Source organism: Melampsora larici-populina, assembly GCF_000204055.1.
Source record: "Melampsora larici-populina 98AG31 unplaced genomic scaffold MELLAscaffold_47, whole genome shotgun sequence".
In the NCBI taxonomy this organism is placed as follows: Eukaryota; Fungi; Basidiomycota; class Pucciniomycetes; order Pucciniales; family Melampsoraceae; genus Melampsora; species Melampsora laricis-populina.
This window is the reverse complement of record NW_006768811.1, coordinates 708,321-734,417: the sequence shown is the minus strand read 5'-3', so window position 1 is coordinate 734,417 and position 26,097 is coordinate 708,321. Positions and strand designations below refer to the sequence as shown.

General features: G+C 39.4%; 8 protein-coding genes across 8 annotated transcripts; 4 read left to right on the top strand and 4 right to left on the bottom strand.

Annotated features, from left to right (window-relative positions):
* Positions 1-5,224: 5,224 nt before the first annotated feature.
* MELLADRAFT_66912 (uncharacterized protein) lies at positions 5,225-6,658 on the top strand (the record flags this gene model as incomplete). The annotated part of the gene is made up of 1 exon (XM_007414994.1): positions 5,225-6,658. The coding sequence occupies one exon, from the start codon at positions 5,225-5,227 to the stop codon at positions 6,656-6,658; it is 1,434 nt and encodes a 477-aa protein (XP_007415056.1).
* A 3,768-nt stretch (positions 6,659-10,426) lies between these two features.
* On the top strand, positions 10,427-11,047 carry MELLADRAFT_66911 (uncharacterized protein; the record flags this gene model as incomplete). The annotated part of the gene is made up of 3 exons (XM_007414995.1): positions 10,427-10,742; positions 10,824-10,909; positions 10,970-11,047. The coding sequence occupies 3 exons, from the start codon at positions 10,427-10,429 to the stop codon at positions 11,045-11,047; spliced, it is 480 nt and encodes a 159-aa protein (XP_007415057.1).
* An 890-nt stretch (positions 11,048-11,937) lies between these two features.
* On the top strand, positions 11,938-12,532 carry MELLADRAFT_110818 (uncharacterized protein; the record flags this gene model as incomplete). The annotated part of the gene is made up of 4 exons (XM_007414996.1): positions 11,938-11,979; positions 12,048-12,304; positions 12,347-12,432; positions 12,474-12,532. The coding sequence occupies 4 exons, from the start codon at positions 11,938-11,940 to the stop codon at positions 12,530-12,532; spliced, it is 444 nt and encodes a 147-aa protein (XP_007415058.1).
* Positions 12,533-13,456: 924 nt separating this feature from the next.
* MELLADRAFT_117747 (uncharacterized protein) lies at positions 13,457-15,209 on the bottom strand (the record flags this gene model as incomplete). The annotated part of the gene is made up of 4 exons (XM_007414980.1): positions 13,457-14,650; positions 14,725-14,964; positions 15,048-15,107; positions 15,180-15,209. 4 exons carry the CDS (start codon positions 15,207-15,209, stop codon positions 13,661-13,663), a joined length of 1,320 nt encoding a protein of 439 aa, XP_007415042.1.
* Positions 15,210-15,577: 368 nt separating this feature from the next.
* On the top strand, positions 15,578-18,620 carry MELLADRAFT_110816 (uncharacterized protein; the record flags this gene model as incomplete). The annotated part of the gene is made up of 3 exons (XM_007414997.1): positions 15,578-15,584; positions 15,661-17,862; positions 17,908-18,620. 3 exons carry the CDS (start codon positions 15,578-15,580, stop codon positions 18,618-18,620), a joined length of 2,922 nt encoding a protein of 973 aa, XP_007415059.1.
* A 392-nt stretch (positions 18,621-19,012) lies between these two features.
* Positions 19,013-20,940, bottom strand: MELLADRAFT_110815 (uncharacterized protein; the record flags this gene model as incomplete). The annotated part of the gene is made up of 8 exons (XM_007414979.1): positions 19,013-19,044; positions 19,168-19,247; positions 19,323-19,706; positions 19,778-19,975; positions 20,049-20,246; positions 20,320-20,499; positions 20,559-20,786; positions 20,858-20,940. 8 exons carry the CDS (start codon positions 20,938-20,940, stop codon positions 19,013-19,015), a joined length of 1,383 nt encoding a protein of 460 aa, XP_007415041.1.
* Positions 20,941-21,608: 668 nt separating this feature from the next.
* Positions 21,609-23,874, bottom strand: MELLADRAFT_117746 (uncharacterized protein; the record flags this gene model as incomplete). The annotated part of the gene is made up of 3 exons (XM_007414978.1): positions 21,609-22,147; positions 22,253-22,615; positions 22,707-23,874. The coding sequence occupies 3 exons, from the start codon at positions 23,680-23,682 to the stop codon at positions 22,050-22,052; spliced, it is 1,437 nt and encodes a 478-aa protein (XP_007415040.1).
* A 206-nt stretch (positions 23,875-24,080) lies between these two features.
* MELLADRAFT_78962 (uncharacterized protein) lies at positions 24,081-25,711 on the bottom strand (the record flags this gene model as incomplete). The annotated part of the gene is made up of 3 exons (XM_007414977.1): positions 24,081-25,209; positions 25,289-25,525; positions 25,630-25,711. The coding sequence occupies 3 exons, from the start codon at positions 25,630-25,632 to the stop codon at positions 24,289-24,291; spliced, it is 1,161 nt and encodes a 386-aa protein (XP_007415039.1).
* Between the last annotated feature and the right edge of the window lie 386 nt (positions 25,712-26,097).

Here is a 26,097-nt window from a genome sequence, read left to right as displayed (position 1 = left end):
GAACGCGGTGGCCCGACATCAAGGATACGGAATTGCAGTCAAGAGTCACAAGAACGACGTTAACGGACGAAAAGTACGAATTTACTTCAGGTGTTCTCTCGGAAGAGCAGTGAATTCTGTTGCAACTCAACGCGAAACCTCGATGAAGATGACCAATTGCCCATTTGAGGTCTCTCTGAACTACCATTCACGACAGGAACAATGGGTGGTACAGAATAACGCAAAGAACACGGTGACGCATCAACACAATCACGAGCCATTTGATAAACCGAACAATCACTCAAAAAACCGCCAGTTTTCCGATGCAATCTTGGAGGAGATGGAACTCCTGGCTTCGGCAGGATGTCGTCCTGCCCAAATCCGGGCTCTCATCAATTTCCCCCCCGGCTGTGAACCACTGGTTCGAGACATCCGGAATGCCTTGTCTCGGCAGAGAGACACTTGGTTACGTGGTCGAACGCCAATCCAAGGACTATTCGATCTAATCACTGAAGAAAAGTGGGCTTTTTGCATGACAACAGCAGACGATGGTACCCTTCAGTCACTATTCATGGCTAGCCCTGATGGCATCGAACTAGCTCGTCGTTTCCCCACGGTTATAGGAATAGACTGCACTTACAAAACCAACAGATTTAACCTACCACTTCTTCACATAGTTGGAACGACCAACTGTCACAAAACCTTCACTATCGCCCTTGCTTTCATGCACAGCGAACTTGAGGATTGCTATGTTTGGGCCTTGGAGCAACTTAAAGCTGTAGTGTTCAATGGCGACTTTGAAGACAGTAATATCAAACTACCCAAGACTTTTTGTACTGATGCTGAACCGGCTTTGTATAATGCCATCAGTAAAGTATTCCCTACTTCATCTCATCTGCTGTGCATCTGGCACATAAATCACAACATTGGCAAGAAATGTAAGAAGAAGTTTAAGGGCCCTGAATGGACAGAATTCATGAAGACATGGAATCGATACATTCAAAGCACCACCGAAGAAGAACACGTCGAAAACCTGGCTGCTGTCACCACCATTGCTCGACGTCACGGGATCTTAGATTATTTACAAACCACATGGATCTCTCGTTCTCACAAGTTTGTTGCCCTTTTTACTTCTCAAACACCACACTTTGGAAACTCGTCGACCTCTCGAGTCAAAGGCGGCCATCATCGACTTAAAAAATTCTTAAATGGTAGGAACAATGATTTTCTTACGTGTTTCAAGGCTTTCAAGTGAGCTGGTGACTCGCAATATGCAGAGATCACTATATCTTTAGGAGTTGAGAACCAGAAGTTATTGCTTGGTCTACCCGAATCATTTCAAGAACTTAACAGGGTTATTTCACATTTTGCTCTCAAGAAAATCAAAAAACAATACGATCTCATCTCCAAGTCTTTCAAAAGGGAATGTACCCAATCTTTTCGTGGAGCCTGGGGTTTACCTTGTTCTCATGAACTTGCTCGGTTATTTGAAGATTCTAACACCAAATACGTGCCTCCCGATCTAGTGCATCAGCAATGGCATTGCACTCTTGCAACGCCTCCGGGGTGCCATGAAGACCTCAAAAAAGCTGTGCAATCAAAGTTTAGTCAACTAATCGAACTTCCGGAGCATTCTCTTCGCAAGATTTATGAAGAACTAGCCAAGCTCGAAACCGGACGATATTCGTTGATTCCAATCGAAAACGCTATAGTGAAGACCAACACTCGTGGACGCCCTTGAAACTCATCAAAGAAAGACGCTCGATGGAAGTCTGACTTTGAGATTGAAGAAGCAGCGGAAGCCGAAGAATCTCGGAAGGAAGCTGCCAAAGAAGCCAAAAAGTCTGGCAAGAGGGCTCGTTTATCTGTCTCTGTCTCAACTGATATCTCATCAAGCGCTCCGAACTGCACAGCTGTTCAACTGGCCGGAACTACGTCTACAAACACATTGAAAGTTACCCTTTCTCAACCAGTCTACACTTGGGCCATCACCAAAGGTTCCAAGGCCAAGGTGTCTTTCTCCCAACCAATCGCTTCAACTTCTCGAACAACTCATCCACCACCAGTCTCTCAAAAGCAAGCTTTCAAATGTGGCATTTGCAAGATATCAGGGCATTGCGCCAATTATTGTCCGGTGGCAAAGGACAACTCTCCAACGGTTTTGCCAACTGTTTCTGTCGAAACCCTGAAGGCAGAAGATTTAGATACCTTAGTCACTGCTCCTGACATCAGCATCCACGCTCCGGAAGAGAAAGAATTGGAAAAAGGCTCAGATTCTTCCTCTTCAGAATCTGAGTCTTCTGACGGAGGTGACTTATGTCCATATTGTGATGCCCCGCTTCCGTCACAGCCATCAAATAAATTGCTTCGACTGAAAGAGACTCTACTGACAATCCCCAATCCCATTGTGAGTCTAGTTTCTCTTTCTAATCAATAATCTACCTGACATTGACCAATATGTTTCTGTAGTGGCCTCAAACCGCAGAGTATTGTGACCTCCACGATGCTGAGCAACATGCAATACCAGAAGGAATCCATGAGGGATGGCCCACTAAAATTGACTTTGAATTGCTAGCAAAGTAAGTAGCCCTCTGAAAAATCGCTTTTCATTGGTACTCAAACTTACGCTTACTGATACTCTTACTCTTACTCTTACTCTTACTCTTACTCAGGCGCATCCCAGTCCATAGGGAATATCTGGTACAGATCATCAACAGAAAGATCTACTCATCTTTTCTAGAAGAAGCCCAAAAACAATTTGATTGGCAAGGACGATACATGTTCTCCATGTCTGGTGAGTTTGAGGGTTTTGAGGTGGGGCAGCCTGGGTAGTAAGTTGTTGTTCTCTTTTCTCCCTCACATATGCCTCACCGTACAGTCAAACTAACTTAACGACCCTCAGTTATGGACAAAGGGGTCTTGTAGTGATGACTAGGATATTGACCAGAATGTTTATGTCGGAAACACCTAATCCGACTGGAATCACCCTGGACGACCACATATCATCCCCCTTTCCTCCCAAATGGTACCTTTGCCGAGTGCTGGTGCCGGAACTGGCGTCATTACTCATTGGCAAGGACTTGAACATGTCTAGCAGTGATCCCAAAGTGAAGGCTACTCTTGAAGCCAGTCGAAGGTTTGGAAACGTTATGTTCCCACATGAAGATGAAGAGCGTGAATGTGTTGAAGCTGAGAAGGTACAGTTGGGCAATGCATCGGAGAAATTCATGTTTACATCGCCACCAGAGTAGAAAATACTTGAAAATCTTCCTTCTCTCATTGTTCCCCACATCATTTCATCTTTTAATCCACCTCCTTTCGGAAATTGTGGATATTTTGCAATTGCAGCTGCTGTCGGAATAGCATCTGAACGATCATATCTGGACGTCCGGCAAAAGTTACTGGCTGAGTTGTCTGAACATTTGGAAGAACATGAATCACTTATCTCATCAAACCGGACTTCCAAAAGAACTCGAAAGGGCCTATCTTTTGCTGCCGAAGTGGTCCACAACCTGCAGGTTCGACTTGATCACGACCAACCAAAATGTGCTGTAAAATATTGGATGCGTATGCCATATATGGGGTTTATCATTGCAAGCGCTTACAATTGTCCCACTATTCTTTTCAATCCACACGCGGCAAACAGCCACACCTTCTTTCCTTACCGTACCCCGCCAAACAAACAAATTCCAATTGTACTGGCATTCATCAACGGAGAACACTTTGTCACCTTGAAGGCCAGAGACACGTATCTTATGCCATTTCCACAGGTATTTGGTAAGGACCGCAACTCAGACGTGCTCGAAAGCACTATGGTACCTAGTTGGGTGGAAAAGTATCAAGTTCAATTAGATAAGTGGGCTGCAGCTGCAGCGTAGATGGTTCCAGTAGCCATTTGAACCTTTGTTTCCTATGCGTTGTTGAGAGCGTTTTTTCCTCCTAGGACTTCTTTTTGTTTCCCTTATAATCTGTTCTACATCATCCATGCTCAGTTTTGTAATTTCTTGAAGTACACCACCACGCGCCGTTGTCTATTTGTCTTCATTAAAGATTAAAGGTGGTAGATAAACTCCGTGGACGAAAATTCAATGGGTGCTCGTTATGCTCGTTATCTCACTTCTCACTGCCCAAGTGTGGTTCACTCACTGTGCACTGTGCAAAGTTGCATACATATAACAAAACAACAACATTGGTTCTTTAAACTTGTCAAACCATGATGCCCGGTTTTAAAAACACTGGACAGCCCGGTTTTGATCTCAAACCGGGCTGCGATTGGGCAAAGCCCGCTTTACTATCCGAAAACCGGGCTTCGGGTCGAAAAAGGCGGGCGCCAAATAGTGCCGTCCTTTTTTTACAAAGACTGGGCCCAGCTCCCAACCTCGCGGGTGCGGGAGACGGGGATTCCCCAGAATTGCGGGGGCGCGGTGCAGATTTCTGTGCAGGCCTCGCTTTTAGCCCCTCCAGCTTCTGAGAAGCCGCCCCCCGCAAATTCACCGCCAAAAGATTTTCCTTAAAACTCGTCCCGCCCCAGTCTGGGAGTCCCCGGAATTGCGGGGGCGGGGCGAGGGCCTTCTGATGAGGGTGATGGGGACGTGGGAAGTTGTTTGGAATCGGAAGAAGATTCAGCCACTGCCATGCAATGGGGCTGTGATCCGGCTATGGGGCTGTGATCTGATAGAGGCTCAGAGAGTCAGAGAGTTGGAGCCGAGTCCGACTTTCTGACGCTCTGAAAAACTGCTGATTATTTTTTTGAAATTTTCTGAATTCATATTTGCAGACCATGTTTGAGTTGAGACAGTTGAGACTTATGATATGGCGACCTACAACTATGTACATCTGACGACATCAACGACTGAACTTTGCCAGATTTTTCTCTTGTCTGCTTCCTAGCCGGTCAAACACGACATACGCTTGAAATCAAAACTAAATAGAGCTAAGGAATTTGAAGCCTGGCTCATCATGTGAGTGAGCACGGGCTGAGAACCAACTTCCTTGTCCAGGAGGTAAAGCTTCTTGTGAAATCGACTTTCAGGTTGGCATTCTTCAACGACACCTCCATCTCGTTCTCCTGGTTTTCATGAGGAGAGGCTCATTTTGAAATCTGGTGGTCATTTCCTCTACTTAATATCCTCCCGGCACCAGTACGATTAGCTAGTTCCTGCTATCATATACGTGATCTACTCAGGTGGGTTTCACGAACCCAGAGCTGAGACAGAAGGTGTTGCCTCGGCAGTCCAAGCAGCCGATGACCTCTCAAAAGCTTTCTACATCCTTCAAGGGTTCTGATCCGGCCATCCTTCGGTTACCGGACGAAGTTCTTGACATTATCATCAGATACGCTGAGCAGGAATTCTTCGACAAATATTATCCAGCTGGTACAAGTTCGCCTCGGCCGTTGTATCGGATTACTTCCGATAATTTACCCCGCACGAGAATCCGTTCTTTGCTGATCGTCTGCCGGAAGTTTTTCTATCGAATCGAGCCTTTTGTGTACAACGTGATCGTCATGCCCCCTTTTTTAAATCCGAGCAAGGCAATGGAGATTACCGATCAAATTGGATCGCACTCCCACCCTCACTGGCTTAGAGGACTGCGAATAGGCACTTTAGAACCAACGACACCTTTAATCGAACCGCAACGGCTCGCGGAATGCATCTCGAGGATCTCTGTTCATCTTCACATTATTCACCTGGATGGACTCATTACAGACAGTTTTCTGAGCGCAGAGCTCTATCCTGTCCTTACGCAGCTCGCAAGCCTTTCAACACTAGAACTTTCCAGCCCGTCACAAACGATCGACATCACCCGGATCTTGAAAACAATCTTTCATCTACCGCAGCTCAAGTCTCTTTTTCTAAGCCTGGGCGATTTTTCACGGTTACCAGCCATTTTGCAGTCATCTGAAGACCTGATTGCATATTGTGGTTCCATCTTTGATCACTCGCGACCTCCTTTGGTCAATCTGGCCGTACAATTCTCGCTAAATAATCCACCGCGACTAGATGGACTAGCAGCCTTTCTGGGGATATTTGCTCCTACCCTGCGCGTCCTTCGTCTACGGGGTAACCTAGGTCCCGGCTTGTCCGGCGCCTTGTCACCAGTCGCTGGCAGCCTACACGCTCTGGAGATAGCCAAGATCGATGCCACGTTGGAAGGTGCGATTAACCTTTCCATGGACCGTGTGCAGACTCTGGTGTTGGGTCACCCGACTGGGTTTGTGCCGTATTTTCAATGGCGTAAACAATTATTCAAAAGTACAAGTACACTTGTTCTCCAATTTTCCAACAATCTGCGGCCCGCCACAATCGAACCGCTCATCGACCCCATACAGCTACAAAGATTGATACTGGTAGACTTCTCGGGGAGAGAGTACAACAAATCTTCCTCGCAACCTAACACAGCCATGTTTGATTGGTGCGCTCAACACTCGATCAAACTTTCAGTGATAGCTCGAGTATCTTTTGTTGACCACCTCTTTCAAAAAGTATTGGATGAAATTATGTACGTTCGAGTCTTGTCTTATTCTTTCTTATACCCCCATGCTCATCCTATGTGTCTGACACTTTTCTCTTCCACCTGCCCTCGTACTATACCCCGCGATCCTCGTGACAGTTACCAAGCAATGCCTCCTTATCTAAACAAACAACTTTTTCCTGAGTCGTTGGAGACTCTCATTTGATCTCTCTGATCCACCTCTTTAAGATCGCTACTTGAATTCCTTACTTGTATATTCAATTCAGCAAAGCACTACAAATAATTACTGAATCTCCTCAACCCTGTTTTTCTTGCAAATTGCACATCAACTAATTCAATCTTCAGCAAACTCGTCTTCACCATCACATTCTTGTTCCACACATATTAGATACCACCTCAATGTATTTAGATGTACTTATCACTGATCACTGACAGCAGCCGGGAATTATAACCTTCAAACACATTTGTAATAAATATCCCGCCACGCAACACGCGAGATACAAGCTGACAGCCATGCTACTGTTTCCAGCCTCTGTAACTTTCCTGGTCCGACCAATACCATAAAAAGAGTATCAAGGGTGATATGAGGAGGATGACACTTGAATCACTAGGACTCCCAGTCCAGTACAACAAGAAAGGAGATGATCTCTCATCTCTTTCAAGATAGTATGCATCTGTTGCTTGGGGCCAATATCTTTATGATAGGTAATCAAGTAGAAAGTGTCTTTCCAGTTATGTATTCTGATATTGATCTTAGAATGCCCTTGTAGAAACATATCTGATTGTACTTTTAAGACAATTCTAGAAAATGAAGAAGAGCAGATACAATACGTACGAATTGTGGATCAAAGACAGAAACAGATCACGGTGACAGCGATACTACAAATGGATCGAGACGGCCTTGCAGCCTTGAGGGGTCTTTCTGAAGTAATCGAAGTTTCGCTGTTGAAGATTGATGGAGTGGGCTTGACCACATCAAAATGTAGCGATGCGTTGACCCTCGTTCACCAGAGTCAGAGCTGATGAGCCTGAGCTCCGACGGGACGGCGAGCGTTGGCTCGCCCGACCTCTAACCGAAGGGTGCAAAGGTAGGATCCCGGACTGGTCCATCCAGTTGATGATGTCAGATCTCGAGTCTTCAACCTCTGCCACTATCCCAAATTCCAATCAACTTCTTCACCATTGATACGACTGCGACTCAGGAAACCAAACAAAAATGGGTCGAATTAGCCCATGATAGAGGCAGATCTAGGGCCTACCGGATCAAGGACCTAGAATGTGCCAGTCGACTCATGAGCATCATTTGAGACAATGCGAGGGCTCGTAGGGATAGCGCGGTATGTATGTAGATGGCTACGGCTGCAATACTGCGTTCCTGAAGCACGATCGAGTTATATACGTTCGTCCTCATCAGGCACCTTAGATGACTGGCTGCTGTGAAACGAATCCGCTATCTCAAAACTTTGTGATTTATAGAGGAATGAGACCGCGCCTCAGACAGCCCATGATAGAATGTAGACACATTGACTGAATGATCCAATTTCTACTGAAGATGGCAGAAGTGTTTCCCTGGCCTGGACTGCTTAGCGGGCATTGCTTTGCACTGATGAGATACATATAATCTTGGTCAGCTTCAGATTCTTTTGTCCCACTCGCAACGCATTGAAAATTACTCTACCCTCCACATTTCATTGTTTTGATCTCCTTCCAATCCTCAAACTCAAACCTTTCTTATCTTATCATCTCACCTCGCTTATCCGCCCACATACAAAATGGCTGACACTGTTCCGACCCTCACTTGGAAAATTTTATTCATGCGCATTGGGGCTGTCTTGGGCCCCATGTGCTGCTGTGGCGCCTCACTCAGCATTCTGTTGCCGCTCAGTAAATGCCTCTTTCCAATTCCGATCTCTTGATAGCTTGCTAACTCATTTGGCTTTCCAGTTACCCAAAGCTTCAGTATAACTCCAGATTCTGGCCTCTTTCTCGCTGCCATACTCTCTACGGTGAGCAGAGTTCCGGAAACACAATCAGCTTATGCCGAGGATACTGATCATCCACCAACCTCCTTCTCCAGATATTCTTAACCTTCGCGTACGGTCTGGACTCTGCATACATTTGCTTTACACATTAAGCTGATCTACATAAATTCCCCTTTTTGGCTGATATTACAGAATCTGCTTTGTCTATACCTGGATCGGGCTCTTTGTTCTTGTTGAGCATCCATTTCAGCTTATCACAACAACCACATTGCATATCATTGGTTCATATGCATTACACGGCTGGGAAGGTTTTGAGGACCCAAGAGGGCTTTTCAAGATTTGGTTTTTTCATATCCCACTGATCATAGTACGTTATGTTCTGACTCTATTTTAGCCATTGTGATCTCTTTCGGGATCAACAACCAAAGCTTACAGAGTCAAATTATCTTATTTTCGCCTTTAATAGGCTTTTAATCACCTTCGCAGTTATCTCACTGCCCACACACCCAGTGAAAGGGAACTGTTTTGGGAATTCTACAGACTCTCGCGCGTTCGAGTCGATCCGCATGATGTTCAATCAGAAAAGGAGCAGATGTTAATTGATTTGGCTTGATACAAGAAACACATCCACCAATCTCACTACAATCCATTGTTATAGCCTCCTCATAACAATACTTCATATATTTCTTGTGCTGCAGCATTTCCTCAGGCTTTGTTCATCTGACTCCTCCTTTATTGTTTCATCCCCTTGTTGTACCAAAACAGTCTTTTCTATGAGCCTAAGATCATGTAATACCAATGATATCAGTTTCAATCTGCGGCGTTGAATGATTTGACTGGATCGAGTTGGGTTGATTGAGCTCATTAGCAGGTGGCTTGAAAAGATCGTCCTTATTAGTTGTATCCGTAGCAGCACCGGCAAGATGTTGACGTAGACGGATAGGTCCATCATGTTGTTTGATGGCTGAGAATAACTCTTCATGTAATGTATCCAAGAAGAAAGACAAGAGTTGTTCTTGTTGTTGAAGTCAAGAATGAACATGGTATAGATGGCCCAGCTATAGGATTGATTGATGGATTTGAATGAGTTTCTACTGATATCATCTTGATTCTGAATCTGATTGATTTCTTATTGTTGTTTGTTTGTTTTCTTTTGAATGCTGAGTTAATTCTTGTTGTTAACACTGCAAAGATAATGTATTTCTCCAAGGTGAAAAATGATTACATTTAATGCACAAAATGATTAATATTGCAGAATTAATTCAGAAAAATGCAGACTTGATGCGGACTTAATGCACTTTTAATCATTTTGTACATTAAATGTAATCATTTTTCACCTTGGAGAAATACATTATCTTTGCAGTGTAATAAATTGTGGTGAGGTGTCTGGTGTGGTGCGACTGACTGTGATTTTGTAAATTTTCAATTTTCTTTTTTTGATCCCTGTACTACCCTTTGATTATCAGGGCTATCGGCCGGGTCGGATCAAAACTTAAACGCAGGCCTGCGCAGCCTGCGACTCCAAGGCAGTAAGACGTGTTGAGCTCTATCAAGCCTATGAAAAATGAGACTCTATGAGAGCCTCAGCCTATGTAGTCAGAAGAATTGAGGAAAAATTGGAACCAACGACATCAATTTTAGACAGGACACCGGGGTCCATGATCAGTGAAGTTCTGTTTTACTTGGCCTAAGCTCAGCACCACCATCACCGCCAATATCCACCTCTGCATCCAATCAAGAGCTAACCACACCAATATTCAACAGTAAAACATCAACTGGTTCACAAGAACCCTCAAAAATACTCCTGTTACAATTGTATTGTGATCTGTGTTACTTGGATCTGTGGTTTTATTTGATCTGAAAGTTGTACGTACCAGTACTGTTTTCTTCTTTCTGTGTTTCTTATCTTTGATACTAATCACCTTTTTTTTGAAACAACACACATAGGTATTGATTTTTTATCAAAGTGGCTTTTGACTTTATTGCATGAGATGCCCCCCAAACAACACACTTCTTGTGTCCCTTCAGGATCATCCTCCACACCTACTGCCAAACGCCATCGAGGCCCCAAAGAAACCCCAGAAGCTCCCAAGCAAATGGACACAGCCAGGCCCACAGCACAGCCGCTCAATGTGACCACTCCAATTCCACCTCCACCACCTGCCCCTGTCCTGCAAATACCAGTATTGGTCAAGACTGCTGAGGACAATGAGTCGGATGATTTGATTCATCCTGACGACAACCCACACCTCCCCCCAAGGAACGTTTTCAAAACTATGTTGACACATGTCACAATCTTTTTCAGGAGTGGGGCCATCTCAAGAACAAAATGACTGCCACATTTCTTCATTGTCAATATTTGACTAAAAATTGGACCACACAAAATAGCTATGATGACACCAAACCACCTGGAAGTAAACATTCTCCTCAAGATCACCAACCTGCGCATGATATTGATTTATTCAATTTACTTGGTAAGTCATTTCCGTCAACTATTCTTGCAACTCATACACTAGTACTAACTTTCTAAACAGATCACAAACTTGAATATTCAATTAGCATCTGCACCTGCCAGCCCAAAGCCATCCAACTACTCCGCCAAGGATACATAGCTAGCTCACTCTCCAGACCTTGTACAGCCTTTGGGATCAAGCTCATCCAATTCTACCATTCTTCATGGCAGACCTTGGGGACACCCAAGAGCGGCTTTATCAAAATTACCTTGGAATTTGTCCTGCCTCACACTCACCAAGACCTCGAGCTTGATAGCAATACTCTCAAAGTACCATTTTTCAACACCTTTGATTTATACATCCAAATTCTTCATCTTCAAGATTCTTGATTCTCTCAAGGTATGCTATATACAAAGGGATCCCGGTATCCCCACCACCCCCTCCCTTTCACAGCTAGTGAAAGCCTCACTTCCATTTTGAATGTTTTATTACACTTTATCCAATTCACATTCAACTTCATTCACATTCAACTTCATTCTCATTCAACTTCATTCTCAATCATCTTCCATTTCATTGATGCCAAACAAAATTGCTGATGGTGACATTTCAAGCAATTCATTGAGTCCAGAAGTTATGGAAACCAAGAAAGGTTCAATCACAAACCTTGCAAGAGCCTTATCGGACAATGGAATAGACCGGATTTCAGAAGCTATTCAGATGGTTGATTGGAGCAAAAATGAAGGATTGAGAATTGATTTGAATCAGGAAGATGGTGATATTCACAAGACTGCAAAGGATACATGGATTTCCACCTCACTTCAGAATAGATCTGCTCATATTTTTTTTGAGTGTTTCCTAGCAGGGATGTTAAGCATTTGTTTTCTACTAGAAAGCAAAGAAGGTACATGAGCTTTGTTTAATCATTTGTATCATCATTTATTCCACTGACTTTCGATCCCTTTTTTAAATATATAACAGGGTTTCCTGACTCTATATATAAATGGTTGTTGTTCCATTTGTTACAAGGCCTTGCCATGCTTACATTCACGATGAATTTCCATGTTTGGCCTACTATCACTATCTACAAGATGGTAAGTAAACATTTATTTTTTCATTGAGCTCAGCTACTCAAGAGATCTTTTCTTCCTTATTTTTTTAGTTTACTGCTCAATTCTACATTGCTTTAGGAGTTGGTTATCTTCTTGCTCATGTTTCAGGCCCATTGACTGCAATATTTTTAGTAAACTACTTTGACATCAAGACAAATAAATGCTCAGAAGGTGGGATTTCAACTATCAGATGCAAAATCAATAGTGGAACTCTTTTATATTATTTCATCATTGGATTTGTTCATGCTCTAGGAGCAGAGTTTTGGAAAAATGCTCAAGTTGATAGATTGAGAGATGGAGTTTTTCCGTAAGTTTTTCTCCCAGCCTCATGATAAATTTTTTCATTCAGCTTGTTTTCCTTCACAGAAAACTCTTCATTTTCATTGTATCTGGGATCACTGTCTATAGTCCACATCTTGGATAAATTATTGGATTGTAAGTTTGATCTTCCACTTCAATTGTATTTGAAATTATAGCTCAAGTGGATCATGTTCTTTGGTCATATCTATCTACAGTTTTATTCTTGTACCAGTGAGATTAATTGGTCTTGGGTTTCTTTCATTATATTGACTAATTTTGGTGGTGCTATCGTAAGTCTTTCTCTATTCTTGATTTTATTTCATCAATGGCTCATCAATCCTGTTATTTGTGTGCGTAGCTTGCTGGATGGCTTTATCAATCATTTATCAAGGCATGTAGGTATATTTGGAAACTTTTACTTCCCAATGTCACCACCAACATATTTACCTCGGATTTTGTAATCCGAGGTATCCTCGGATGCAAAACCTCGGACAGAAGCTTCCCGAGGTTTTGATCCGAGGTTATTTCCAGGGCAAAAAAATACCTCGGGCAAAAACCTCGGACAAGGTCTGTCCAAGGATTTGCCTCTGATGATGCCTCGGATTTCTCAACCCGAGGCATCTATGCTGGCAGTGTGTATCTCCTCTTTCAAAGTCTGGATGGGAAATGTGGTAGTGCTGTTTAGTTTCATATCTGTTGTTTCTGAATTTCTAGTTTGTAATCTATGTCATTGACAATTCATCATCATCATCATCATTGGAAAAACAAAGATTTCCCAATTAAAGGACAATTTGTTCTAATTCTCTTTTGAGAAATTCTAAAAACATATCTCACAAAATTGAAATCCAAAAAATCTTCAATTTCAAATATTATTAATCTTTTGGTTGGTTTAATTTAAGCACCAGTGAATTTAAGAACAACAAGTATAAAACAAAAGATGAGGAGTTTCAAATCTGATTATAAAACAAAAGATACAGAGTTTTCAAATCTTGATCAAAATCTTCATTTGGAAACTTTTGATGATGATCATTGATCATTGTATCATCAAAATAAATCCATTCATCCATGACTTGTTTTGAAACAGTATAATAAGCTGAGATAACAGAGAAAGAATTCATGATGAAATGAATCTCAACACTCTTATAATGCTATTCCTCATAGATCAAATCAAAGCATCGTAAAAAAATCTACAACTTCCATCATCTGATTATCACGAGTCCAAGTGAATAAAGCATGTATAATTACAATAACCTCCACAAGATCTACTTATACAAGTGAGCAACACAACACTTACCCTTCCTTAACCTTCATGACATGGTCGCCTAAACATAGTAAGATAAAGTTCAAAGCATAAACACTAAAATCATTCCGCATCTTTCATCATTCCAACCCCACCACTCCTTTTAACACGTTCACCCAAATCCATTTCACCAAAAAACACTTTCTTTTCTTGATCTCTAACAAATTTAGCTCTAGTCCCATCCCCAATCCCACCTGATTTAATTCGATTCTTTTCTCTTTCAATTTCTTCAACTTTCAATCTCTCTAAATCTTCTTGTTCTAACTCTTTTAATCTTTGTGATCTTGATTGATTCAAACTTTGAGCATTTGCTTGCATTGCTGCTAGTTTGGCTGCTTTGGATTCCGAGAGTTTGGAATTGGTTGAAGGTGTTGATCGGTTTGGTATTGTCTGAGATTGGGGTCTTTGTGATGAAGGTTTAGGTGAAAAAGATCTACCGGAATGAGGTTTGTTCGGGTAATCTCGCCTTGGTGGTGAGATAGGTTGGGTTGAATGAGGAACTAGTCTTCTTCGTGGTGGAGATCGACTTCTAGAGTTTCTGTTTTGATACCTTTCACGATTTGGTGGAGATGCAGAACGTCGGTGGGAGTGTTCGGGAGATAAAGAGCGTCGGTGATGATGATCAAAAGACGGAGATCTTCGTCTACGATCTTGTCGATCAGGTGACGAACGACGATGACGAACATCAAGAGGTTCTCTTGAATGATATCCTTTGGAATGATAACCATTCCTATCATCATATCGATCATCTTCGTATCCTCTCTTTCGATCCTTGCGATCCTCTTTCGCTCTCCTCCGTTTTTCCTTCTCAAGCCTACGCAATTCTTTTTCTCTCTTTTTTTCTTCTTTAGATGCTTTCTCAAGTTTCATAGCTTTCAATCGATTCGGATTCTTCATGGCTGTTTCTAATGCAAGTTGTTCTTGTTGTTTAATTGCTAATAATGGATCTTCTCTAATCTTTGATGCTGTATCTCTAAGCGTATTCGCATTTTGAAGTGAAATAAACCCTCCACCAGGTTTATCTTGATCCGCCTTATTAGCTCTTGCAGCCAACTAAAAAGAGCCCCAAAAACACATAAGAAAATCGTCTCTAATCGAACTGCGAAGAGAAAAAAATACCAACGAACCTTGGCAGCAGCTTCATCTTTCTCTTTAAACAATTTATCAACCGTTTTCTTTCCTAATAAATAAGCTTCTTGTTCTTCTGTATTCACCCCATTTCCCGTAGCAGGAGTGGCATAAAGCCAATCTACTCTTTCTTCTCTTCTACCACCACCTTGTTCAGCTTGTAATCTTTGTAATTCTTGTAATTGTCTTTCTTCTGCTAATTCTTTTTGTAATTGAACTGTCTTTTTACGTTCTTCTACCTTTTAATTCCCCCCAGAAAAGTTGAATTAAAACGTTAATGAGGTTTCAACTTTTAATATGAAGTTATGTAAAAAAAACTTACAGCTTTTCTTTCTTCTTTCCATACTCTCTCTTGATTTTTCATCAAGAGAGGATGCCAAGACTTGAAATCGAAACATACATTAAAGTTAGTTTGAGGTGTTTAGAGATGAAAGTAGAATGAGAGAGAATTAACCTTTTTCATGTTCAAGTCACCTCCACCCATCTTGTCTGATTTCTAATTGATAAAGAAGAGCTGGTTTTGCTGAAGTGATTATTGAGTGGTCGATAGTAGTGTTGGTAGTTGATATCGATTGATAGTGAGAGTTGAAAGAAAGTCAAACGGGCAACTCAAGTCAAGACTCTCACTCGACTAGTGAATAAGCGGTAGTAGACTATGTTTATATCGGGTTTCTACTACTCTAAGCCCATACTAACCACACACCGCCAAGATAAACCCATAAACTGCAACAACACCATCCAACAAAACAACCAGCACGATTCAACCCTCTCAGCATTTTCAAGCATCACAACATCACCTTTCAATAAATTCAATTCATCAAACTTATAAAACTGTTCAATACCATCCACATCATGTCTGGTATGTCTTTCAAATTTCTTTCAGAAGAAACATCGAAATGTAAACAAGGACCTAATTTGAATTTAAAACACTTTAGCAGCACCAGGTCCATCTCAACCTCAAACTCAATCGAACCCCAAAACCCAAAATGACTTGGATGATGACACAATAGATTTAAATACATTGAATGAATACGAAAATGAAATCGATTGGTTAGACGATCTCTTAAACCGACAAGACACAACCTCAACAACCAGCTCATCAAATCCATCACAAGAATCACTTTATAATCTAGACAAAAAATTATCAAAATTATTAATCTTATTAGAAAATTCGATCTCAGATACAAGTAATTTAGTTGAAACATCTATATCAGAAATCGAAACTAGTATACCAAGATTAACATTAGATTTACAATTGATGAGAGAGAATTCATTACTTTTAAGATATTCACTTGAATCTATTCAATCTAAATCCAATTTAAATCATCAATCAAATCAAGAGATTATTCCAAAAACTGATGAATTATTAAAAGAATCAGAAATTCCGATTGAAGAACCTATTGTGGAAGATTCAACTGATTTGATCTTATCAAGACTCAAAACATTAGATCTAGTGAAATCCAGAATGGAAGCATGTAGAGTAGTATTAGAAGAAGCAGAAGCATGGTCTACATTGGAATCAGAAGTTACAGGATACTTGACTGATCCAATTCCGTCATACTTGAAAGCCGCCGAAAGATTATCCGAAGCCAACAAATCTATGATAGTCTTTCAACACACACCTGAATATGAAGGACGTAGAGCATTGATGCGTAGTCTTCAAAACGAATTAGAAGCTTCTTTAAGTACGAATCTAGTGAAAGCTTTAAGTGAAAAAGATGTACAGAAATGTAAAGAATTTTATTTGATCTTTAAAATGATTGAACGTGAAGGTGAATTTAAAAATTATTATTTTGGTTCTAGACGTACATCGATTTCGAAACTTTGGAATGAATCTAAATTGATTGGACCGATCCTTAACTTTTCTAATTCTAATAATTCTTTGAAATCTTCAAATGTTCAAGAAAGTTTACCTATGTTTTTAAAAAATCAATTCTTTCCTAATTTTATTAAACTTTTACAAATCGAATTAAACTTTTTACCTCATATTTTCAATAATCCAATTCAAACTCTTTCAGCATTTATCAAAACGACCATTGAACATTTACAACCATCTATAGGAAGTCAATTAAATGAAATGCTAGATTCGTCTCATGTCCTTGCAGGTTTACCAGCTTTGATAAATTGTTGGACGATTACTGAAGATCTAGGTTATATGATCGAAAATTTAATCACAGAACTTGAAAATGTTATCAAGAATGATAAATCTGCTAGTCCTGCTCTTCCAATGGATCCTGTAGCTGATAACCAACCCAAAGCTCATGCAAGGAAAGCTTCAATGAAACGACCCATCTCTCGACGTTCTGGATCAAGAAGTGGTGGTGATCTCATTGTGTCTGATGGTACAATCCATAGTACTACGAATATTCCTCAGATCATTGAGACTATCACCGAATGGGAAATCGCATTGTACGAACCATTTATAGATTTTCAAACGAGTTATTATGATCGTGAATTAGAGTATCTTTCAGGTTCATTGATCAACTTGAACCATCAAAGTCTAAAATCCAGTAAGATGTTGGCAAATGATACGAATGCATTAACAACTCATGCTTCTAAGATCATACCAGAGATGTTGAACTCTTTGTTTAATCTAGGAGATGAAGCTATCAATCGATGTGAAGCTTTCACGCATGGTTATAGTATAATCGAATGTATCAATTCAGTAGATAAAACTTTGGCGGAATATTTAAATTCGATGACTACTGGATTATCACAAGAAAGAGAGAATCGAGAATTACGTAAACAGATTGGTAGAGGTCATCAATTGGATCCTAATGAGAATAATTCATTTGATCCTCATCATCATCAAAATTACAACGAAAGTGATTTATCAGACTTGGAAGGATTAGATTATTCTGGTGAAGATTGGGAAATGTTTCAAACTGGACTTAAACTGCTATCAACCCTTAAAACCACGTATACCAAAGTCAATCAATTTGAAAAAAAGACGTTGAATAGGTTAATTGAAATCTTAAGTAGATTGGTCAATAATGAACATGAAAGTTTAGGAACTATGGATGGATTGAAGTTTATAAAGATCAAGATGAGTAAAGGAGCTAAAACATTATTAAAAGAATCGAGATTGAATAGTAAAGAATTGTGGGATTTAATTGAATTGATTTTACCAGGACAAGGTAAGATAGAGACCACAGTGGGAAGAAAATCTTCAATTATTTTAGGACAGACTCCTGAACTTAATCCTATTTCTAATAAACTTCAAACTACAAGATCAAATAATTCACAAAATCAAATGACAAAAGATTTACCCAAATTTTATTTAAGTTTAGATCAATCCTTTAAAAGATTGATTAAAGAAACTCAAAATATAATTCAATCAGTTATACTTTCACCACTTTTAAAAGATATAGAAGATTATTCGAATTTGAACTTTTGGAATCAAACTGAACAACATTTAAAAACTTCACAACAAACTACATCAATTTCTACATTAGATTTAAAAATCTTAAATGAACTTTCTAAATCACCCAACGAATTGATTATCAAATTAGGTGAAGGATTATTGAACTTACCTAGATTATTTGAAATGATTAAAGAAGAAGAATGTAAAAGTTTAAATTTTATGATTAATTTATTACCTTTAATAGAACACGAGAATGAAGAATATTTGAAGAATTTAAAACATAACCAAGAAAATGATGATGGTGAATTTAATTTCGAATTAATCATTTCAACTTGGTTAACATCTTTAAGTTTAAAAGTTTTAGAAATCTTTTTAAATGAAGTTTTAGAGAAAAAAATCTTAAAAAAGTATAAGTTGAATGAAATTTCTAAAAACCAATTGGTGATTGATTTAGAATATTTAGGTCAAGTTTTAAAAGCTTTAGATATTGATTGTTCTAGCTTAGATGAATTTAAAGAAATGAATTTGTAGAAAGAAACATTGTATGTATTATTCCATTTAAATATTGAAATGTGTTGACAGTTATTGATTTTGTATGTGTTTTTTTGGTGTGTGATTTTTGTGGGCAGAAAGAGGGAATATTTTTGATTTTGAATTCAAAGCATTGAACAATTAGTGTAAAACAAGAGTTATAGAGTGAATTTGTTCAATGCCTGTCTTTGCATTGGTTCAGTTGTAATGAGTAATCAATCTAGTTCAATCTGAATTTTGAATTCCTTAAGATCAACTTGTGATCACAGTATGGAGCTCACTCGTATTGTGGGTTATTTTGGATAGGACTTCTGGGTATTGTGCAAAAGGTTAAGCTCGGATGGATGTTATGATACATTTTGTGCAATATACAATCATGCTAGATGATAAAATCAAGAATTTACAATGTGGATAGATAGTACATCTAGTATCAATGGTACAAATAGGAAATCAGGAGGGAGGTAGGAAGAAAATTATCAAGAAACAATCGATCTAGTGTTGTATTCTTCGGGATCCTAAGTACTCATGGCTGCCTTGGCTTTTTCACCAATGGCCGTTAATCTTGCGCAAGGATCATCAGATCCCGCATTAGGTTTTGGAGGAGCTTGAGGAGATCGACGAGCCAAACTGTGTGCAAGAATTGGTTTGAATGAGACTTAAAAAAGTTTGACATTAGAAAGCCGGATTGGAAAATAAACTTACGCTTGACGGGCTCGTCCTGAAAGTCCTCTACGAGTGGGAGCTTTGGTAGTGTCTTTGGTCGCATCGGCTGATGCTGCTTTGGCAGCTTCCATCTTCTTTAAGATAGCGGCGCATACTTTTGGATCCTTGTTTGCAACATCAGTTGCCGTGGTACCGGCGGAAGTGGTTTGGCGGCTGTTCAAATGATGCTCATTCTCATACACATCACGACGACTAGGACTCGGAGACTTGCCTGTAGGCGAAGCCTTGGGTGGAGCGATTGATGATCCGTTGCCGGTAGCGTTGTTTGCTGGAATGGTGGAGGTTCCGCCGGGAGCGGGAGGAGTTCCGGTGGGTGGAACGGTGGAAGATGCATTAGTAGCAGCGCTTTGGCGGCGGACCATGCTAGAAAAGGCAGACAAAGATAAGTCCCGATGTCTGATGTGCAGCGGTTTGTAAAATTTATTCAGTCTTACGTGTACGGGACCTCCATCGCGTCTCGACGTGTAGGTTTGGCTTTACCTTTAGGCGAAGGCTTTGGTGGAGCGATTGATGATCCATTGCCGGTAGCGTTGTTTGCTGGAATGGTGGACGTTCCGCCAGGAGCTGGAGGAGTTCCGGTGGGTGGAACGGTGGAGGATGCATTAGTAGCAGCGCTTTCGCGGCGGACCATGCTAGAAAAGCCGGACAAAGATGTAAGTCCCGATGTCTGATGGGCAGCGGTCTGGAAAATTTATTCAGTCTTACGTGTACGGGACCTCCATCGCATCTCGACGTGTAGGTTTGGCTTTACCTTTAGGCGAAGGCTTTGGTGGAGCGATTGATGATCCGTTGCCGGTAGCGTTGTTTGCTGGAATGGTGGACGTTCCGCCAGGAGCGGGAGGAGTTTCGGTGGGTGGAACGGTGGAAGATGCATTAGTAGCAGCGCTTTCGCGGCGGACCATGCTAGAAAAGCCGAACAAAGATGTAAGTCCCGATGTCTGATGGGCGTCGGTTTGGAAAATTTATTCAGTCTTACGTGTACGGGACCTCCATCGCGTCTCGACGTGTAGGTTTGCTTTTAGGTCCAGCTCCGGCTTGTCTTGCCTTGATCATGGCGCTAAGTTTGTCACAAGAATCAGCTGGAGCCTGAGTTTCACTTGTCGCTTTCTGATCTCCACCTGCCGGGGGGGCTCGGCGAGTTAAACTATTGGAAAGGCTGCGAGTCAATCTCTCAAACTAGTTGAAATGTTCACCTTCAAGAACTCAAGGACTTACGCATCGTTATGAGACTCAGAAATACCGCGGCGACTAGACCGCCCTCCGGAACCTCCACCCGTACCACCCCCACTGCCACCCCCTGGAGGACCACCTGCACCTCCGCCACCGCCTTGGGCCGCTTCGAGCCTCTTCATGATTGCTGCACACGCAGCTGGGTCAGGCTTCTTATCAGGAGGAGGTTGATTACTCGTAGGACCCGTAGGTGGGGCAGGCTTGGTTTGACGGCTGATTGCGGCGATAAGAAGACAAGCGGTGAATTTCGATGAAACTTGATGATAGAAAAATACAAAACTTACGTGACCAAGTCATTCTCAGTCTGTTGACTCATGGCCAATCCAACCGCTAAACTAGCAAATCCAATGGTGATTGAAAACCGCATGTTGATATAAACTAAATGAGTTGATGAAGGATTCAAAAACTAAAACGTTGATAGGAATACGAGTAAAAATGTGATATTGATAATTGATAAACTGCAAATTGAATTACCACGAGAAAAGTTGATTATTGAACAGAAATGGATATATATATACTGTGGAAAACTGATGATACAATCAAAGACTAGAAGATAATGAACAAAGGTTTGAAGATGATTTGAAGGATGAGGAGAGAGCGAGTGACCAACGACCGAACTTGATTTTATAGCGTTTTGAAAGTGTAAAACTTGGTGACTCGGCAGTGATCAACACCGTCCTGATTTCAAAAGCTCTCTTCATGCTGGCGTGGCGCCTGAGTGCAATGAATCATCGCTACATTGGCTCCGTGGCAGCGAGGCAAAATGTTGAAGATTGCGCAAGTCACCTTGGACGGATTCCAAACTTGAGGCTGGCCTAAACGCCCATCACACGGGGTCGTTAATGCGTTATTGATGAACATGACGATTATGACCTTCAGCTACTCAGCATCACTTTCCTGTCTGAACCAAAGGTCATAGCCGTTTTATTCTCAACTTAAGTTTTGTGTACAAATGAAGTAATTCTTCAAAACTGATCATGGTCGTCTTAAACACTTACGCCTTTTTAATGAAAATTCCACAACGTGAACCTTATAAAGATATAATGTATTATATAAACTTGAAAAGAAGAATCTATCATTTTATATCCAATGAAAAGTTACCAAAAAAACATACTGTACTTATTTAAAACATTTCTGAAATCTTATACAAAAATAATTCCAATATAGAAAGCTACAACCAACAACAATAAATGAAAAACAACATTGAAATGAAAATTAAAATATAGTTTTACAATTCTATTAATTATATAAAACAGATTGATAAAAAATAACAAACAAATTGTACAACTTGAAAGTTACAACATTGGAAAAGAGAAAAGTGGAAAGCAAAAAGCAAAAAACAAAAAACAAGAATTAAGATTGATAAACCAAAAAGGATCACAATAAATTATCATTTGAAAAATAAAGCTTCAAGTGTTTTTCCTGATTTATTTCATTGAGATAAAAAAGAAAAGAGAGAAATAAAAAGAGAAATCCTTAATGATTTGAATTTGAATTGACTTGAGTTAATTTTTTATTACATTTAATAAACTGAGGATTAATATTTGTCGAAGAAGTTTTCCACCGAAAAATAGCTAAGAGAAAAAAAAAGAAAGTGAATCAAACTGATCAATACCCTCAAACCAAAACCGAAAGAAAGAAAGAAAGAAAGAAAGAAGGAGTGAAAGGGATGACTAAACTAGCAGGATCAAGATTATTAGAATCATCAATATTATCAACATAAGAGTTCATCACTCCTTCCGACCTATAAATCCTTTCCAAAACACTATCAGCCAAGAACCCTTTCCATTTCGATCCTTTTCCAATTTGAATATCACTTTTTAAAATTTTAGATTGATTAATGATTGGTGGCTCTATGGAATATGATTTTAAACCTAATTTTATAAATGTAGGAATACATGTGTCTATCGGAGTCTGAAACGAGATCCATGGATCATTGAAAAGGGATAACAGTTTGGTGGCCCCTAGGGATGAGACTGCGTATCCGTGTAAACATAATGGTGAGGTTGATTTATGTAAATTTGGATGTAAAACTTGAGGTTCTGAAGATTTAAACAACAAAGAATTAAAACTCAATTAACTTTTTTTTCATCATAGATTCAAAGATTTACATAAATGACGATAAAAACTTACCAAAGATCTCTTTACCCCAACAATGACCTAAGAAAACAGTTTCCCAATCTTTAGGTAATCTTCTCTCGATAGTTCTCCATCTCCTTTCCAAATCCCATTCTAAATCCACATCGTCTTCTAAAACCAAAGCACTTTTATCACCAGATTCTTTAATCATTCTAATCGTTTTCAAATGATTATAAAAAGTAGAAACTGTTGCAGAATTGATTTGACGTTGAGGAATTTTTTCTTTAAAATCCCACATTGATTCTGTAACATTAAAGTTAGGATTCTTGGGTTTTAATTTGGAATGATCTTCTGATTTGATTGACCAAAGATATTCTAACCAGTTCATTCCATTTAATTCTTTATCAAATAAATCTAAATCAGGTAGATGAATATCTTTTAGAGAGTCTTGATTAGATAATTTCCCTTCATTTACTGTTAACCAAATGGACTCAACACCCATCCCACCAATTTGACTAGACTTCATTCCTGTATGTTTTTTGATATGTCTGATCTTTTCTTTTCTAATCTCATACGCTTTTTCGCTGATCCATTTAATTATATTCGAATCTTTCGAAGTAGCATTTATAAATGTAATTTCGATTCCTAATGCATTCGCAATCTTTTTCATTGTAATTCTTCGATCAATCCTTTCAGGTAACGAAATACAATAAATATGATCGAATCCTAGTGTTGGATGATGTTGATTGAACCCCGAGGGTGAAGTAGTTAATTCTAAGAACCTTCTGTAATTTAAACTTGCATCTTTTATTGAGTTTGGATTGAATGAAATATCATCAGATGTAGAAGTACTTTGTAGAAAGGATGATTGGAATTTGATGGATGATGTTGATGATTTTGTAAAATGTTGGTTTGATTTAAAATACGTTAGAAAGATTAAAGTAATAAATAAGATTCCTAATAAGATTAGTGATCTTAGACTGAGTAGAAATTGGTTTCGTAAAATTGAATTCAATCGAACTGCAATCATTGAAATCGAAGGATGTGGTGAAATGGAATTTGGTGATCGAAGTCTTGAATTTGAAGTTGGATTTGTGAAGTTGAGATTGAGATTGTTAATGAATGAAATGGGTATGAATTCTTAAGATTGATGATCAAAACATTGAACTTTCAAGATGATTGAGTGGGAGATACGAAGAACTTGAAGTGAAGAAAGAACGCGTTATGGGTTGGTGAAAATGCTGAGTCAAAATTGAAGTGGATTGGTTCGATGTATTGCAAGTGGTAAACTTGCTAAAAAAGGAAATAAAGACAAGTTAGTATCGAAATTAAATGATTAGCTACTTCACTTTTAATTTAACCAAAATTAAAAATCCAACAACCCCAACAATCCAGATACTGTCAAAACAATTCTCATTCTTCAATGCTCACGTTAATAAATAATTCCATTACAAAGTTCCTAATCTAACTATTTATGTACAACAAATTTCAATCTATCAAACAAAACATACAACATCAACATCAAACTCTAAGAATGTCTCATCAAGAATTCAACATCAAAAGAAAAGACCATTGAAAAGATAGATATAAATCTAAAGACATAACCCCCAAAAAATGTTGAATAAATCTGGTAAAACTAATTTCCGAACCCTTCAAAATCAAGAAACCTTTCATCTTCAAATTGATCCAAACATTTCAAAACCTTAACTTCAACCACATACTTAGTTTCATTCAAATCCTTTCCATCTACATCTCCATCTCCATCCTCTTCTTCAATTGCTTTCCTAGTTTCTTTATTTTTCGATTTCTTATTTCTCTCATTCTTTTTTTCTTTTCTTAAATTGCTTTTAATCATACATCTTTCTTCAGGTGTTAATAAACAAATCTGATCTAAATATCCACCTATTCTTTCAATTTGTCGTGAAGGTCTCTGGTCTATTTCTCTTGACCATCTTTTCACTTTTGGTTTCTTTGAAGGTTCTTCGGTATCAAGTTTTAAAATTTCTAGTGAATTAATTAATGAATTGGTTTTGTTTTCAAAAGTTGCTTTCGGACTATTGGTTTCACTATCTGATGAAACTGCTGAATCTCCTGGTGCTATTCTAATGGTCTTTGTCTGTGATACTCGGTTATTTAGATTGTAATTCGATAATTTAGATTTAAGTTTCTTTTTCTTTTTTCTTTGTTTGCCTTTGTCTTTACGTTCAGATCCAATAGAATTATTATTCGAATTATGATGTTGTATTGATTTACCCATATGATTTTTAAAAACTTGATGTATCAAAGACCTATTTTGACTTGAAGTAGATGTAGTTTGGATTAAGATTTCAGGTAATTGAATCACGTGAGAAATTTCAATATAACTATTTAATTCTTTTGCCATCTTATTCAAGTTGGATAAACTTTCTTCCATTTGATTTGAATTTAATCCAATCAACGTTCCATCATCTAATACTCCAATTTCATATAATGCGATCCCTCCTCCTTCTAACAATCTCCATTTTAATTGGGTGGTTAGTTTTTCAAATCTTGCTGGACTCGGTGATAAGATCTTCAACTTTTCAAATCGAAAAAGGAAACCAATATTAGTAAATCAGGTAACAAAGGGATCGAGTATATAAATGAGGGGGATTTACTTTGTATTCTATATGCCCATCTGAATCAACTTCAGGTTCGATTTCATTTCTCCATGACCCTTGATCTAAACTTAATCCATTCATTTCTCTTTCCAAAAATTCTCTTAAAGTTTTAGGTTTTGAATGATTTGAAGTTGATGATAATGATACTTTCTTCGTATGTTTTGTATCGTTTGAATTCCCATTACTATAAAATGGTGAAGGTCTTCTTGGACTTTCACTATCATCTTCACCAAACTGGTTTTTATCATCAACAAACAAACCAAGAACCATAGTTATATCAGTTGATTTCAAAGAAACAGAACAGGTTTTCAAATGAAATCTCAAAGAAAATTGCATACCATCGTCTGTTGATTGTTCAGGATATAACCTTTTGGTGACTTTACTTTGAATTAGTTCGAGTATCAAGTACTTGGAGTCCAGAGTACTTTGAATAAATAAGAGATGCGACCCTAGGCTCTGACTGTCACTGGATGATGACTGCGAAGTTGCAATTTGAAATCAACCCGATCACTTTCTCACTCTCGAGTCTCACTGACCCGATGATACATAGAGCCACGGTCCGGCCTTGGCCCTGATCCGACTCGAGCGAGTGTGTCGTGTTGCACAAGGCCAAGACCGGGGCTAAGCAGGGCCAAGGCTGCCAGGGATCTGTGAATATAAAGCAGCAGATTTGAATGTTCATCAAAGCTTGTGAAGACTAGAATATTCCCATTAAGGTGAGAGAGGTTCCATGCTTCTATCATTAAATTTACAGGAAGGGTTTATATGTCGTCTCCACCGGTGGTCGTCTCACCCTCTCCTTCCTT